The sequence below is a fragment of the Haemaphysalis longicornis genome, unplaced genomic scaffold, assembly GCF_048455015.1.
Source record: "Haemaphysalis longicornis isolate Haplotype H1 unplaced genomic scaffold, Haemaphysalis longicornis Haplotype H1 scaffold_5, whole genome shotgun sequence".
In the NCBI taxonomy this organism is placed as follows: domain Eukaryota; kingdom Metazoa; phylum Arthropoda; class Arachnida; order Ixodida; family Ixodidae; genus Haemaphysalis; species Haemaphysalis longicornis.
In genome coordinates this window covers 192,404,410-192,417,536 of record NW_027526385.1, presented here as the reverse complement: position 1 = coordinate 192,417,536, position 13,127 = coordinate 192,404,410, and the positions used below count along the sequence as shown (strand labels likewise).

Here is a 13,127-nt window from a genome sequence, read left to right as displayed (position 1 = left end):
TGGGCGCTTGGGCATATAAAGCTTTGAATTGTGCAATAATAAACTAGTTGCGAGTGTGCGCTTGTGCCGTCTTTATGTGTTCTTGTCCTCGTTAATTTGCGCGCAGTTTATTTTTCGCAATGCATAACTACCAACTCGCCCAACTCGCAACCCTTTTACAGATCCTATACTCCGTAAAAATGAGTTGCCTGTCCTTTTAGGTATCATTCTCTCGCGCAGCGCATCATCTGCCAGGGGGCCATATGCTAATGTCAATGCACACACTATGAAAGCAGCTTGCACTTAATGCGTCACATTGTCTGCTGATAAGCATTTTAGATTCGCCCCTCTCATCATCTTTCACTTCGTGGAGATGGTGGGATTTTCTTTCATAGCTTGTTGTCACTGCAGTAATTAATAGCAGAATCAGTCCTACAAATCACAGAAACGGTTCGTTTCACGTTACACACTAACACACTTTGCACCACACGGAGGAACAATCGGTTGCAGTGATGAGGCATAAGGGTAACTTGTTGTTAAGGGGTCATTGAAGACAACCAGCAAGTTGATTTCAAACGGAAGTCGGACCTCCGCATAGCCATTTCAGCATTGATTTAGTGCCAAGATGCCTTAAGTGCTGAGAAATCGCTGTTCAACTGCTCATCAAGCGTGACGCAAACACGACTGCAGTCGCTGTTTGCATCAGGATAAACCGGAAGCAAGTGAAGCAGCGGTGATTAATAGCAGTATACAAGCAACTGAATACAACATTACCACGTACCAAGCAGTTTGGTCAGTTCCGGTCAAATCGCTCATGCTTCCCCAAACTCCCCTGTCATTTGCCGTTCGAGACCACTAAGCAAAATGTTTCTCCATTGGACCTGTGATCAGTATTTACGCTTCACTGAAGAAGAACATTGGCCTTTTGAGGCCTCGCAAGTTTTGGCGTCGAACGATTTTCTCATGCGTAGCTCGCATGCTCCCTTGGAAAGCGGTACTGCCACCCCAAGTATGGACGAGTAGCACCATCCAGCGGCAGCCAAGAAAGAAGTTGTGCGCGTCAGGCCACTTAAGCCCTTCCGGTGAAAACGTGTTTTTGCTAGTTTCAACCTTATTTAAAAAAAAATGCCGGGTGTAAGAGGGGTATAATAGTGTTCCCCGTGAGCTAATCTATCAACCTAGAGAGACTTGCATTTAACTTCACTGTCATATAAAGTTGTGCGCGAGTATATTGTGCGGAAGTAATATCTTTTTTATTGCTGCAAAAGCCACGATGGTTAATGTACTGTCACTTGGTTTTATGAAGCCTTTGCATTCCTAATTTAAGTACTGAAATGCGCAGGGAATTTGGCATAACTATTTTATTACTGTGCCGAATTATTAAGTTCGTTTAACCATAGTGTCTGTTTTGAATTTTACATGTGGGGCATTTTTTTTTCTTTTTTGCTTTTTCAGGTAGATGTTCCTTTGACTCCCTGCCTGCATTCCGCGAAAGGGGAAATTAGCCTCCGCATCGATGGCCAGAGTGTCTTGACTGCATCATCTTTACTGGGAGGACTGTGTAGTCTGTTTGCATCGTTAAGGGTTTTCAACATTCAATATCCCAAGAAGGCACACAGAGCTCTAACGTTTGTGGAACATGCCTTTTTGGACCTTGCCAGCACCAAACCACGTGTGAAGGATTTAGAACTAATTAACTTATATCGCATCAATATCCCTCACCAATATTTTATTTGTTTTCAATCCTGTAATCATTGGATAGTAGTTTAAAGAATTTCGTATTATGTTTCTGACGTTTTCTTTTTTTTACTGAACAGGGGATATTTCATGGGCCCTTCTGTATGCTGATAATACAGCTATCTTTTAGTGAAGCAATAATATTAACCAACTAATATAACTTGAAACAATTATCTAAATAATGTTGGCAACTGGTGCCAAATGAATCAACTCGAAATTATCGGAAAAACACGAATTACATGGCTTTTTCTTCTCACTCTGAAGAAGCTGTCGCGATACCACCCATTCTGTTCTATATCCTTGCAATTAACCCCTCAGACTGAGTCACTTTTCTTGGCGCATTTGTGTCTTTATCAAAACGCACTGGTATTTTCCGCATCACATTTCTCGTTCTTTATATTACTCATTTATCCATAGCCATCTCATTGCTGTCTGTCTCCTACATCATTTATCTCTTGTGCCTTTACCATCTACAAAATGCTCGTTACCTTTCAATATCAAATTGTTACACAGCTCTCGCACATTTCACCACCAATTGAAAAAACATTTTGTTGTTGTAAACCACTGCAATCATTTTTTTCACTTTGTGTACTGAGTACTGATGCGTACTGATAAGTACTCACGCGTTCTCAATCCTCTAGTATTATATAATGATGTCACTTACCATGCCGTTGTGTTTGTGCCTATATGTTTTTCGCGTATTTCCAGTTCTTGTAGTAATATTGTTTCTACAGTTTGTTCAACTAGCACACAGATCGCTCATTTCACCACCAACTGAAATTTTTTTGTTGTGGTAAACCACTGCAACCATTTTTTTCACTTTGTGTACTGAGTGCTGATGCGTTCTGATAAGTTCTGATAAGTACTGACGCGTTCTTGATCCGCTATTATTATATAATGATTTCACTTACCATGTGGTTGTGTTTGTGCCTATCTTTGTTTTTCGCGTATTTCCAGTTCTTGTAGTAATATTAATTCTACGGTTTGTTCAACTAGCATTCTATTGATGTCTTCCATTCCTAACTGGCGTGTTTTTAGCAATTTACCATTTTTGCTTTCTTATAGGAGGTCGCCTTAAGTTTTTATTTCGGAGCCTCCTTGTGTACACCATGTACCATGTAAACTTGTATGCGAAAGTTCGTTTGAAATAAACCTGAAACCGAGCAAAACCGTGTGAAATCAGTACTCCCGCAGGGAACTAGAAACTCTCCCTTGTGGCCTTGAAAAAACTCCTTTCGGAAGGCCTACAAAACCGCCCCAGCTTTGCAAAACTTCATTAAAAAGAAATATATGCTTCCCTTGAACCTCCTAAAAACTCCCCTCGCGAGGCCTACAAAACGTAAAACTCCATGCAAAAGAAGTAAATGCTTTCCTTGAACCTCCTCAAAACGCCCCTAAAATAACATAAGTACTTCCCAAGGGAGCCATAATAAGCTCCTATTCAACCGCCTAAAAAGTCTATAAACATCACTTAAAAACGCCCTGAGGAAGGAAAGAATACTCCATTTTGATCTCCTTAAATTCTCCCTAACATTTCTTAACACTCCCTAACTACCTCCTTTCTATCACCTAAAAACACCCTGTTTTGAGGAGGTAAACAAAACCTCCCTGTTCCATGTAGTAAAAAAACTCCTACAAGGAGGATCACTAGAGGACAGGCGAAAAAGAACCTCTAGGGAGTATATGGGTGGAAAAAAAGTTTAGAGTGTACCAAGTTGGATTGCTTTGCACGCTAAAAAGGGCAGTAAAATAAAGACTGGAAATTAGGAGAGAAATCAAACGGTAAACCAAGAACTTGGGGGCTTGCTAAAGATGCCTTAAGGTATGGAAGAAAAGGCCCTGAAGGTTTGCGCGCCAGCTGCGCGAAAGCAAAAAATGAATTATTCGCACAATCACTGTGTTCATATTAGGAACAGCATTATAAGGGGCGGGGTGCACCACCAAACGTAGGGGAAATGGGAAATAATGTAACCTTGCAAAGGAGGAACTGACTTTTGCCTGCACCTTGTATTTAAACTAAACCAAAAAGATACGTGGTTAATTATTTTAAAGCTGCTTTTTATTAGTTTATCCAGTGGCAGGGCTGCGGCTTTCGAACTTAGGTATACGTTTCCCCTAACTTGGTTGTAGTGGTGCCGTTAATCGGGAGCCTAATTCGCAAAAAGTCGGCCTAAATCATTATCAAAGACGAACACTTTCTGACTAGAAGGCTGCTCCGTATTGCCTACGCACCTAATGTATGTCAAAAATTACTGCTAGACAATAAAGAACCGAGAGAAGTCCTCTACAGATAAGGTTGTTAAGACAGTCACTTGTTTTGCAACTAGCGGCCAACTACGCTGTCCTCGCACAGCCGATGGAGCAACGTGAACAATTTACCATTTTCTAAAACATAGATCAACGCTCGGATAGAAAGCAGTTACTTGACCGGCTTCACAGTGCTTAACGTCAATCGAACCAAGCTGCTTCTGTAATTTTCTACGACAGCCTTTATTTTCCCTACTATATTCTACCACCCTAGCAATCTTATTAAGATAGAATGCTTTTACAGCATTTACAATCTGCCCTCTTCGTTGGAGAATATATATTTCGGCTGTATTATTTTACTGGCGCGTATGTCTGGGGCTCTTGTGTTCCCGATTAAGGTCCAAGCTGCAGATGGCTGGGCAAGCAGACCAATATTCAGTTGCTCTAGAGGCATGGTTATGAGCAAAGCCGTTTTCTTTTGGAAAAATATTTTTTGAACACAAGATAAACTGAAAGTAGAATGGGTGTCTTGGGTATGTGATTGCTAGGGTGCATCAAAATTTGCACAGCTATATGCACAACCTCCCACACTATTCCTCCCAAAATAGCCCCGAAAGCTACAGGTTTCCCAATGACTGAACCCAGACGGTTCCCTCGCTTTTAGGCCCGTCTTTCGTGCCAAATCTTAGGCTGAGAATCACTAATCTATAAACGGCTGACACCAGCAAGAGAAGTTTGGCAACACTGTTTGCTTCCCATCACCATCATTGGCGCTATCATTAGTCCCAGAAGAAACATTAACTACAGCGGCAATTTCCGGAAGCATCACTGAGCACAAGACTAAAATTGAAGATTTATTCGGGCCTATTACCTACTATGGAAGAATGCAAAAACAAGCGTGAAATAACTGTTGGCTCAAGAAATAGGTTTTCACGTGCGCATGAGGCCTCCATGACCATTCGCGTATGCGGTACTGTCTGTAAACTGACAATATAATTAGTCATGTCCGCTAACCGCCGTCCTATTGTACTCCAGATCTATGGCAGAAATGGACACCAGCCACAAATTCTGTCTTTTGTAACGAGCCGTGCAATTCACTACTAGTGAATTCAGTGCACAGAAGAAAATCTCTCGGGCTTCTCCAGAAAACCAAGCAGAGTATATTATCCTGCAAATCTTCCGAATGGCAGCGGTATTTCTAATGGGGGTGGTAATTGTTCAGCGGATCTGGCTTCCTTTCATAGAATCCAAGCCAGTATCAAAACCATTCAATGCCACGTGCACCTGTAGGGGAAGAAAAAACTCACGCAGAAAAAGTGAATTTCTCTTCCACTTTATATTTTCAAGGTAAGCTAAACTTTATCAAACGTTGTGCATTGTTTTTCTGGGGATATGCCTGCGAGTAAAAAACGTACTCTCTTCTCATCCCCCCACCTCGCCGTCTACTTTCACCGAGAAGTACATTGTTTGCTTGAGCTCACCTTCCTTGCAGTCGTGTCCATCAGGATGAAGCACATATCCGGCATGGCAGGCGCACGTGTGCTTTCCCTCGGCATTAGATTGGCAGATGTGCTTACAGCCGGCCTTATTAACAGAGCATTCCGCGTACACTGCAAAATAAGTAGTTCAAATTACAATACAAAGCTTTATTTGGATATTAAATTTTCTAAATTAAATAAATGAAATAAATTTGGTATAATCACAGTTTCAACGAGCTGTGTACACTGAGACAAAATCTTCCACGCACTTTGTTGCTTGAGTTCTTATAAAAGAAATATGAATTGTATATGAAATCTAAGCACTGGAGAATATTGCAAGCAATACTTAGACAACATGCTTATGCATTTATTTCTTTGTCTTCGCGAGCATCGAAAACAGACCATAGATGTCCATACAAATACATCTGTCACGGTGTATGAATACCCTTAATCATGCAGTCTGACGGTACTTATAGATACACCAAGTATGGGGAAACTGACAGAATGTCAGACATGCCTATTGTAATAGCATACAGGGGTCAGTTGTAGCGCCCCATAGAACAGCCTCAAGAGAAAAAACTAGTCCGCCCATTTCCTCCGTACACTATAAGAAATATATAAGTATCAAAGGGTCACACCGCTTATTCTTCGTTCTATTCAGAAGTTCAGAATGTTTATACGGCCAAAATGTGGAAAGATAATTTATATCACCTTTTAGAGGTACTGGGAAAAAGAGTTGAAAGTTCAAGAAAAAGGAGCCGACTTCTTCGCTCGGGAAATTAGCCCACTACGTTCGTGTATCGCGCGCGGTACCCAACCCAGGTATTTACAATAGCTTATGCGAGGAAACAACCCAGAACCTCCGTATAACTACAAATTTTTTTGTTCTTGCCGTAACTTCGTACCCAATATTTCCAGGTCTCTTCCTCTATCTCTCTGTGAAATGATTTATACATGAGTAAAGTAAATAGTCGGAAACACGGAAATACCAAGAAAATTTTGTTTCCTCACGCGCGGGAAAGGACCTTGGCTTCATTATTTTACCACGTTATCCTATATGGCATCGCGGTGATAGAACCCTTACTCAGTTATCGGCCAAGTACCTTGCCGATAACTGAGCAAACGTTTTTGTGATTGTTGTTGCCTTGTCTCCGACTATTTAATCACCGTACTTCTCCGCACTCTTTCTGAGTTTTTTTTCCTGCAAGATATTTACATATTTGTACATAAGTGATTGTACGCACGTATGTACGCATGTGTGCATGAGTCGATAAAATGACAGTATGAACGAAATAATTTAGGACTCTATAAATACACCTTATTTTTAAGACTAGCAAAATATATATATTTGGGGCTAGTATCTTCTTGCTAGACAATTAGCTAGTTTAGTTACGCACAGCGTAGTTACATGATTCCACAACACCCTTGAATGTGTCAGTGACTTTCTACTGTATGATATCTTCAGTGCCAGGCGTCTCACTATTTATTTTCAGGCAATGGGCTTTTGGCGATCGGCTTATAAGTTTGAGCGATCGGGCTCTTCGAGTGGAGGAGCAACACGTAACATTGAACCTATTTCTGGTTTTCTGATATCTATCGTTCAGGGTGAGGTGCGGCAAGGTTGTGTTTAGTGCATTTACCATTTGTATGAATGTTTGCAGTCACCGTAGTATTACTTATTTTCCGCACATTTCACAACATGAAAATTACTATTTTGGGCTTCAAATGACTACGTTTTACGAGTCCACCCTTGCCAAAGTTTCGTGTCAGGTTGGTTGGCTATTTTGGATGATGGTATAAAAGTACATTGAGAAAATGTTCTGTTCCACGCTTACGGAGGTTCGCGAACTCATGCTTGAAACATTTTTTTCTATACAGGTTTTCCTGTTATTTCCAATGACCCTGTCAGTCTGTCCTTTTGGTGGCTTTTTTTTCTGAAGAAGATTGCCCAATTTATTCTTATTCAGATTTCAGTGCGAAATGCCTCTAAACTTGTGACCTGATTGAAGTATTTCCAAACGAGCCAACAGCGGTAGTTCAGAAACAATTCAATATAGGTGCAGTGCATGGCAATCGTATACTGAATACTATTAGAGCAAAAACATCAATGCTCCATCAAACGTGAAATGTAACTGTAGTTGTCACCCTCGTCTTACACGAATCAACCAATATTACTGTCGCTCCAAAGAGAAACGAAATTATTAACAAAGTGTTTGTGAGGTTTCAACCCTCGTCAACAAAGTCGCACCGAAACGGCAAAAGCGCGTCGCTAACGTTTTTATTTTATTGCCTGATGATACAGTTTACAACTAATAGCGGGTAAACCAGGTGGTTAATGTCATTAAATACGGTGTCTTTGCTTTGGGAAGGCACGGCTTCGAGGAAATACCATTTGCTTCACAATATGTTATATGTGCCTCATACAATGTACTCGACACCAAAACATAAATTATATGCAAAGAAATTCATGTGATAATAAATAACATGCTTTGGATGGCCGGCTTGAAATCTTCATGTTCTGCAACTGCAGTTGGAACAAAAAGTCTTATTGATTCTTTACCATAACAGTTACAGTTATGACCGAGAAAATGACCAACAGAACTTTCTACTCTCACTATTTTCTTGATGACAGTAGAGCTCGTAATTTTATATTTTCGGAGATTTTAAGTGCGAATGCACTTTATAAGCGACCCCAAACCATCCACCGCCGGCGTCGGCGGCGGCGGCGGCGTCCGCAGTGCTCCTCTGTAAAGAAACAGCATCCGGCGCCAGGTTTCGATCCGCGGACTTTGCGGCCGCAGCGCGACGCTCTACCGACCAAGCCACGGACGCGACGTGATATCAGCGTTAGTGACGCGCCTTATATCTTTAACGCATTCAAACTACGTCGTCAGCGGCGTGCGTTGGCGACTCAGCGGCGTTATAGCGGCTTGATAACTGCGTGGTGTACACGTGATACTACAAACCCGATGGAAGAGATGGAAGAGAAGGCGGCGAGGCGGTGGGCTGCGGGGGCCGAGCGCAAGCGCCGCAAGCGGGCCGACAACCGTGCATTCGCACTTTCACATTCTCCCCCTCGGGGAAATGCGGGGGAATTTTTTTCGATAGAGGCAATGTTATTGTAATGAAATATTTTGCCATATATTTTTTGTTATGTTTTCAAGAAGTGGTGGGCCTGCTGCTGTTTCTTAGAATACTCTTTGGTGGTCCACCTGTCACTTTGGAGATATTTCTAGCTTTTACGCTACCTCCCACAGGTGCATAAACACTACTTTCCTACGAGTGGAGGTAGGATTTCTTTGGTCCGGAGATATTTCTAGCTTTTACGCTACCTCCCACAGGTGCATAAACACTACTTTCCTACCAGTGGAGGTAGGATTTCTTTGGTCCATTTCGTCACTAAGGGATGATGTTCACTTCATTTGATCTTATTGTTTATTTTCGACGCTGTTTTTTCTCACAAACGTTTCTTATGAATAATGTTTCACAAGAAACCTTCAGTGCAAAGATAGTTCTAAAGGTACGCAAGTACTGCACCTACGTTTCGTAAACAGTGCTGAGCTTCTTTCTCGCAGTTTGTAGCTTGAAACAATGGCGGCCTAAACATCCCTCCTCAAAGGCTTGCACGCTAGTTTTACCTTTGTGTTCTTTCTCGCGAGTTGAATCATACGAAGCCTGATATATTAAAAAGCCTTTTTTAGGTACAATTATTGGGTTAACCGCCATTTCACAAGCCTTTTTTAGAAGTTCCTTGACAATTTCGTTGATATTCGAACCAGTTTTTTAACTTAAACCATACGTTTGCGCTGGTGAACAAATTTACCGAATGAAGTATTCGACGTTCACGATAACTTCAGAAATGTCCGGATGCAGGATATTCTTGCCTATTGAATCTCTTAAATTTCAGAGCTCGTCATTTGGTTATTATTGTTTCGTGTTTATTTTGTCCCTTCATTAGGACGTCGAAGTCGTTGTTTACTAGCAATATAACCTAAAATATTGGCTTTTTCCACAGCCACAGGGGCGGAAATTCTATTCACAGCATTGGTATCACCCACTGAAAGCTCCTTCTTATTGTAATGGGGATAAAAAGACGAACAGTATGCAAGAGTGCGGTTTAGGCTGCCCTCTCACTATGGTATTTAGGTCCCAAATTCAGCAAATGTTTTTTAGATATACCACTTCTTAAGAGTACAGATATTTTGTGGTTTGATTTTATAACATAATTTTGGTCGTTCCAAGCGATTGGTTTTATTGTATTAGCTCTTTAAAAAAAGCTATTGATCGGTCGACAATATGGCGAAACAAAACCACAATGTGTAGTATTTGTTGCCACTCTGCGGTGCATAAATATTATTGAGGGGTCTAGATAAAACAAATGTTTTGTAGAGAGAGAATCGCACTTCTACTGACCCCACAAGACTTCAGTCCGGCATGATCTCCCAAAACCCCAAGTGGTTGATGCAGCCGGTGAGATAATTTCTGTTTAATTTTTCAGGATTGATACTGGGTTTTTCTGTCAACACAATATTGATCCGCGTCATTTGCTAGCATACACAAATATTATAAACAAGTCTGCATGACCCCGGTTCCTTTGCTTCTAACACAATGTTTTACCGAGAGATGTGTACTTGTTTGTATTCTTTTTTTACTGTCATCTATTTTTATCAGTTTTGAACCGTCATGAAATATCGGAAGTATAAATTTACTGCTGCACGCCTGTAAAGTTCTGGTATTGCAATGCATGCGAAGGTTGTTTATTGTGACGCTGAAACTTCCCGATGATTTTTATACAAAACATCAATTACCCGAATCTCCCTTTCGTTTTTGTGTTTGCAGAAGTTAAACAGCAACCAAATGTGTTTAAAATTTTGAGAACTGAATGAGGCACAATTACACCTGGGATGAAAGCAGCGTCATAGGGGGGGGGGGGGGGGGGGCTTAGGATTACTTTTGACTTTCTAGGTAGTCACAAGGTTGCCCAGAAATCGTAAAATACGGGATATTTCATTCTGTGTCTCCACCTGCAAAGCACCCGTGGTGGAGGGGATAAAGCTCACGTCATTAAGCTCAGCAGGAGAATGCCGTCGCCAGTGAGCCCCGGTGAGGCTGGCCATGCAATATTGAGAGTGGCGATAAATATAACCAACGTTGCAAAAGATTACTTACCCATGCGATACACAGCAGTAAAGCCAGGATACGAGACGGAGCCATCTGATTTGAACTCTAGGCGGAGATATTTGCCTTCGCAGGTTATATTGTTGGGCGCTCTGTTACCACAAGCGCGGCCATACTGGTGGACTGATCCATCGTGCCTTGTGCTGTTGATTTGTACACTGTCGTAGGTACATTCAGACTGCAAACGAAAGAAAAATGACATACGACACAAGCAATCCCCAGACTGTAATTTCTCGACACTGCGGTGAAGTTTGTTTTCAGGTGCTTCAGCGGCTGTTGAACTCTAACAACTCAAGCTTGGCTAGAAACATGGCTGACAGAAGCTAGTTTTAATTTTTTTCTCAACTGTTCCATTCTCAGCAGACAAAAAAATCACGAAGCCAGCCCCTAATGATGGCTCTCATATGTGTCCATTTACCTCTTTAAACATCTTTTTTTTTCAGATGCTCTTCATGAACATTTTTTTCCAACTCCTTCATCCACATTTGAAGTTGTTTGGAAAAGGCTCTTCTTATCGTCTACAGTCAAAGGAGTTTTCTTTCTTTGGAAAAAGCTCTCCTTATTGTCTACAGACAAAGGAATTTTCTTTTTCAAAGTTTCACAGTAGGGGGGAAAATAGCATCCTTTGCAGCGTTCTTCATTCCTTTTAGTCTAAAACTATTGGTAGCCTTCTACGTTTAGGGCGAGGCCTGATCTTTTGCATATTTTATTCCGTTAGCGCAAATTAGCTACCGCGTTTAAAACTGAGGCTGCTATTGCTACCGCAAGCGCAACAAAAATGAGAACAAATTTGCATACACCAAGCGAAAGCTAATTTATACACCACGTATAAATTTTCACTAAGCCGGAGCTGTATCAATATGAGATGCCGTGAAAATTTACAAATCAAAAACCAAATATGCTACACAAACTTCTCTCAGTTGGTGTTTTTCCACATTGTGAGATGGTATACAAAGCGGATATGGAATGCTCCAACTGCGTTGACATTCCAGACATTAGAGGCATCCAGGGCCTGCTCTGTATTCTCCACAATTGGTGGGCAAGGAATGAGGACACTTAATATCGTGATTTTTCATTATGCGTTTTATAATACTGGGAAAAGCCCTAACATCACCACGAACGCCGCCTTCGGTCGTCACTTCTTCGCCAGCTACCACCAATACTGCCTTTTGAGGCGACACGCTCTTTTTATCTCCACTGTCGTGGTTTATTAATCAATATCAAGTCCTCTTCAATCACGATGAGATGATGGGCGACTAATTAAACGTCTTACGGATTAGGCAAGTGCATGGAAGCTGCACGCCTTCCAGCCAGTTCGTGCCCTAAAGACCACGGTTATAACATTCAACTCCCTAGGTTCACAGTATCGTCTTTAAGACTATGATGCTCCATGAGTTTTTTCTTGTTTTGCCTGTGCACGCCTCCTCTGGGAGAAGTAAGTTCTCTGGAGAATGTATTTTCTGAAGGAGTATAGAACATCTGAGGATTTATGTCGCGGAAATGTTTTCCAACTGAAGATGAACATTGCCTAAAATCTGAAGTCGGTTTTTGCTCTCGTTACTGGCCTTACACGTGCACCTAGGAACATTTCTGGAAGGTCTGGAAGGATATGAAAGGACATAAAAAAAGGAAATAAAAAAAGGACAGCGCCCACCAAGCCACTGAGCGACCAATTGGATTGGAAAACGTTTTTGTGTGAGCGCTTCGAAAGAGAATAGGCAAGTCGCATAATAAAACAAACAAGTCTGATGTACTCGTCGCAAATGGAGGTGAAACACAAACGAAAGTCTTCGGAATATCTAAAAACGCAGCAAATAAATTTTGAGTAGTTATACTTCTGCATTTAAATCAACTGCCCGTTTTGTTCTTGTTGAGAAGCTTGATAAAAAATAATATGTATATTTGCCGTTCTCAATGAAGACTTGCATCAGGAGTACGTTGGAGTTCTAAACGTAAACGTCGTGCCAATGAAAGGCAGGGCCCCGCTTGGTAATAGATTTGTGCATTGTGGGTACTGAAAAACAATAACCCTACGAGCCATCTTACTCGAGCAAGGTATGTTTTATGCAGTACGGTGCACAGATGTGATCCCAAAGTTACTGTTCGACGGTAATAGGCACCCTGTGTCTCCATGTACGCCAGTGACAGTCCGTCAGCGGCACGTGGAAAAGCGGCGTAGGCCATTTTACTACAGCCCTGTTTCACATTCTGTATTACACACATTTACAGTATAGGTTTCGCTATTGTAATTGTGGAACAATATGGCTTTTATGGCAAAAGGCTGGCGTGTGAGTTTTTGTTTCCGATACTGCAATTACTTTAGATTTAACTTTCACTGTAGTGCAATCGGTTCATACACGAGCCAGTTGTGGATCAATGCCACGTATAGTGTAATCTGGCCATGCAACGTCAAATATGCCCCTTACTTTGCTTAGACAGGTTGAGACAATGCAGTAATTAGGCACTTTTCGTTAGATACCACGGCTTTGCTATAAACTGTAATAGCGT

General features: G+C 41.5%; 1 protein-coding gene across 1 annotated transcript in view; it reads right to left on the bottom strand.

The window, feature by feature from the left end:
• The window catches only part of LOC144138912 (uncharacterized), a 121,381-nt gene that overhangs the window by 50,245 nt on the left and 58,009 nt on the right, over nucleotides 1–13,127 (bottom strand). The window contains exons 6-7 of the mRNA XM_077671430.1: nucleotides 10,611–10,797; nucleotides 5,445–5,573 (exon numbers count right to left, since the gene is read on the bottom strand). Coding sequence (XP_077527556.1) covers nucleotides 5,445–5,573; nucleotides 10,611–10,797 — 316 coding nt within the window. The remainder of the gene's footprint in view (nucleotides 1–5,444; nucleotides 5,574–10,610; nucleotides 10,798–13,127) is intronic.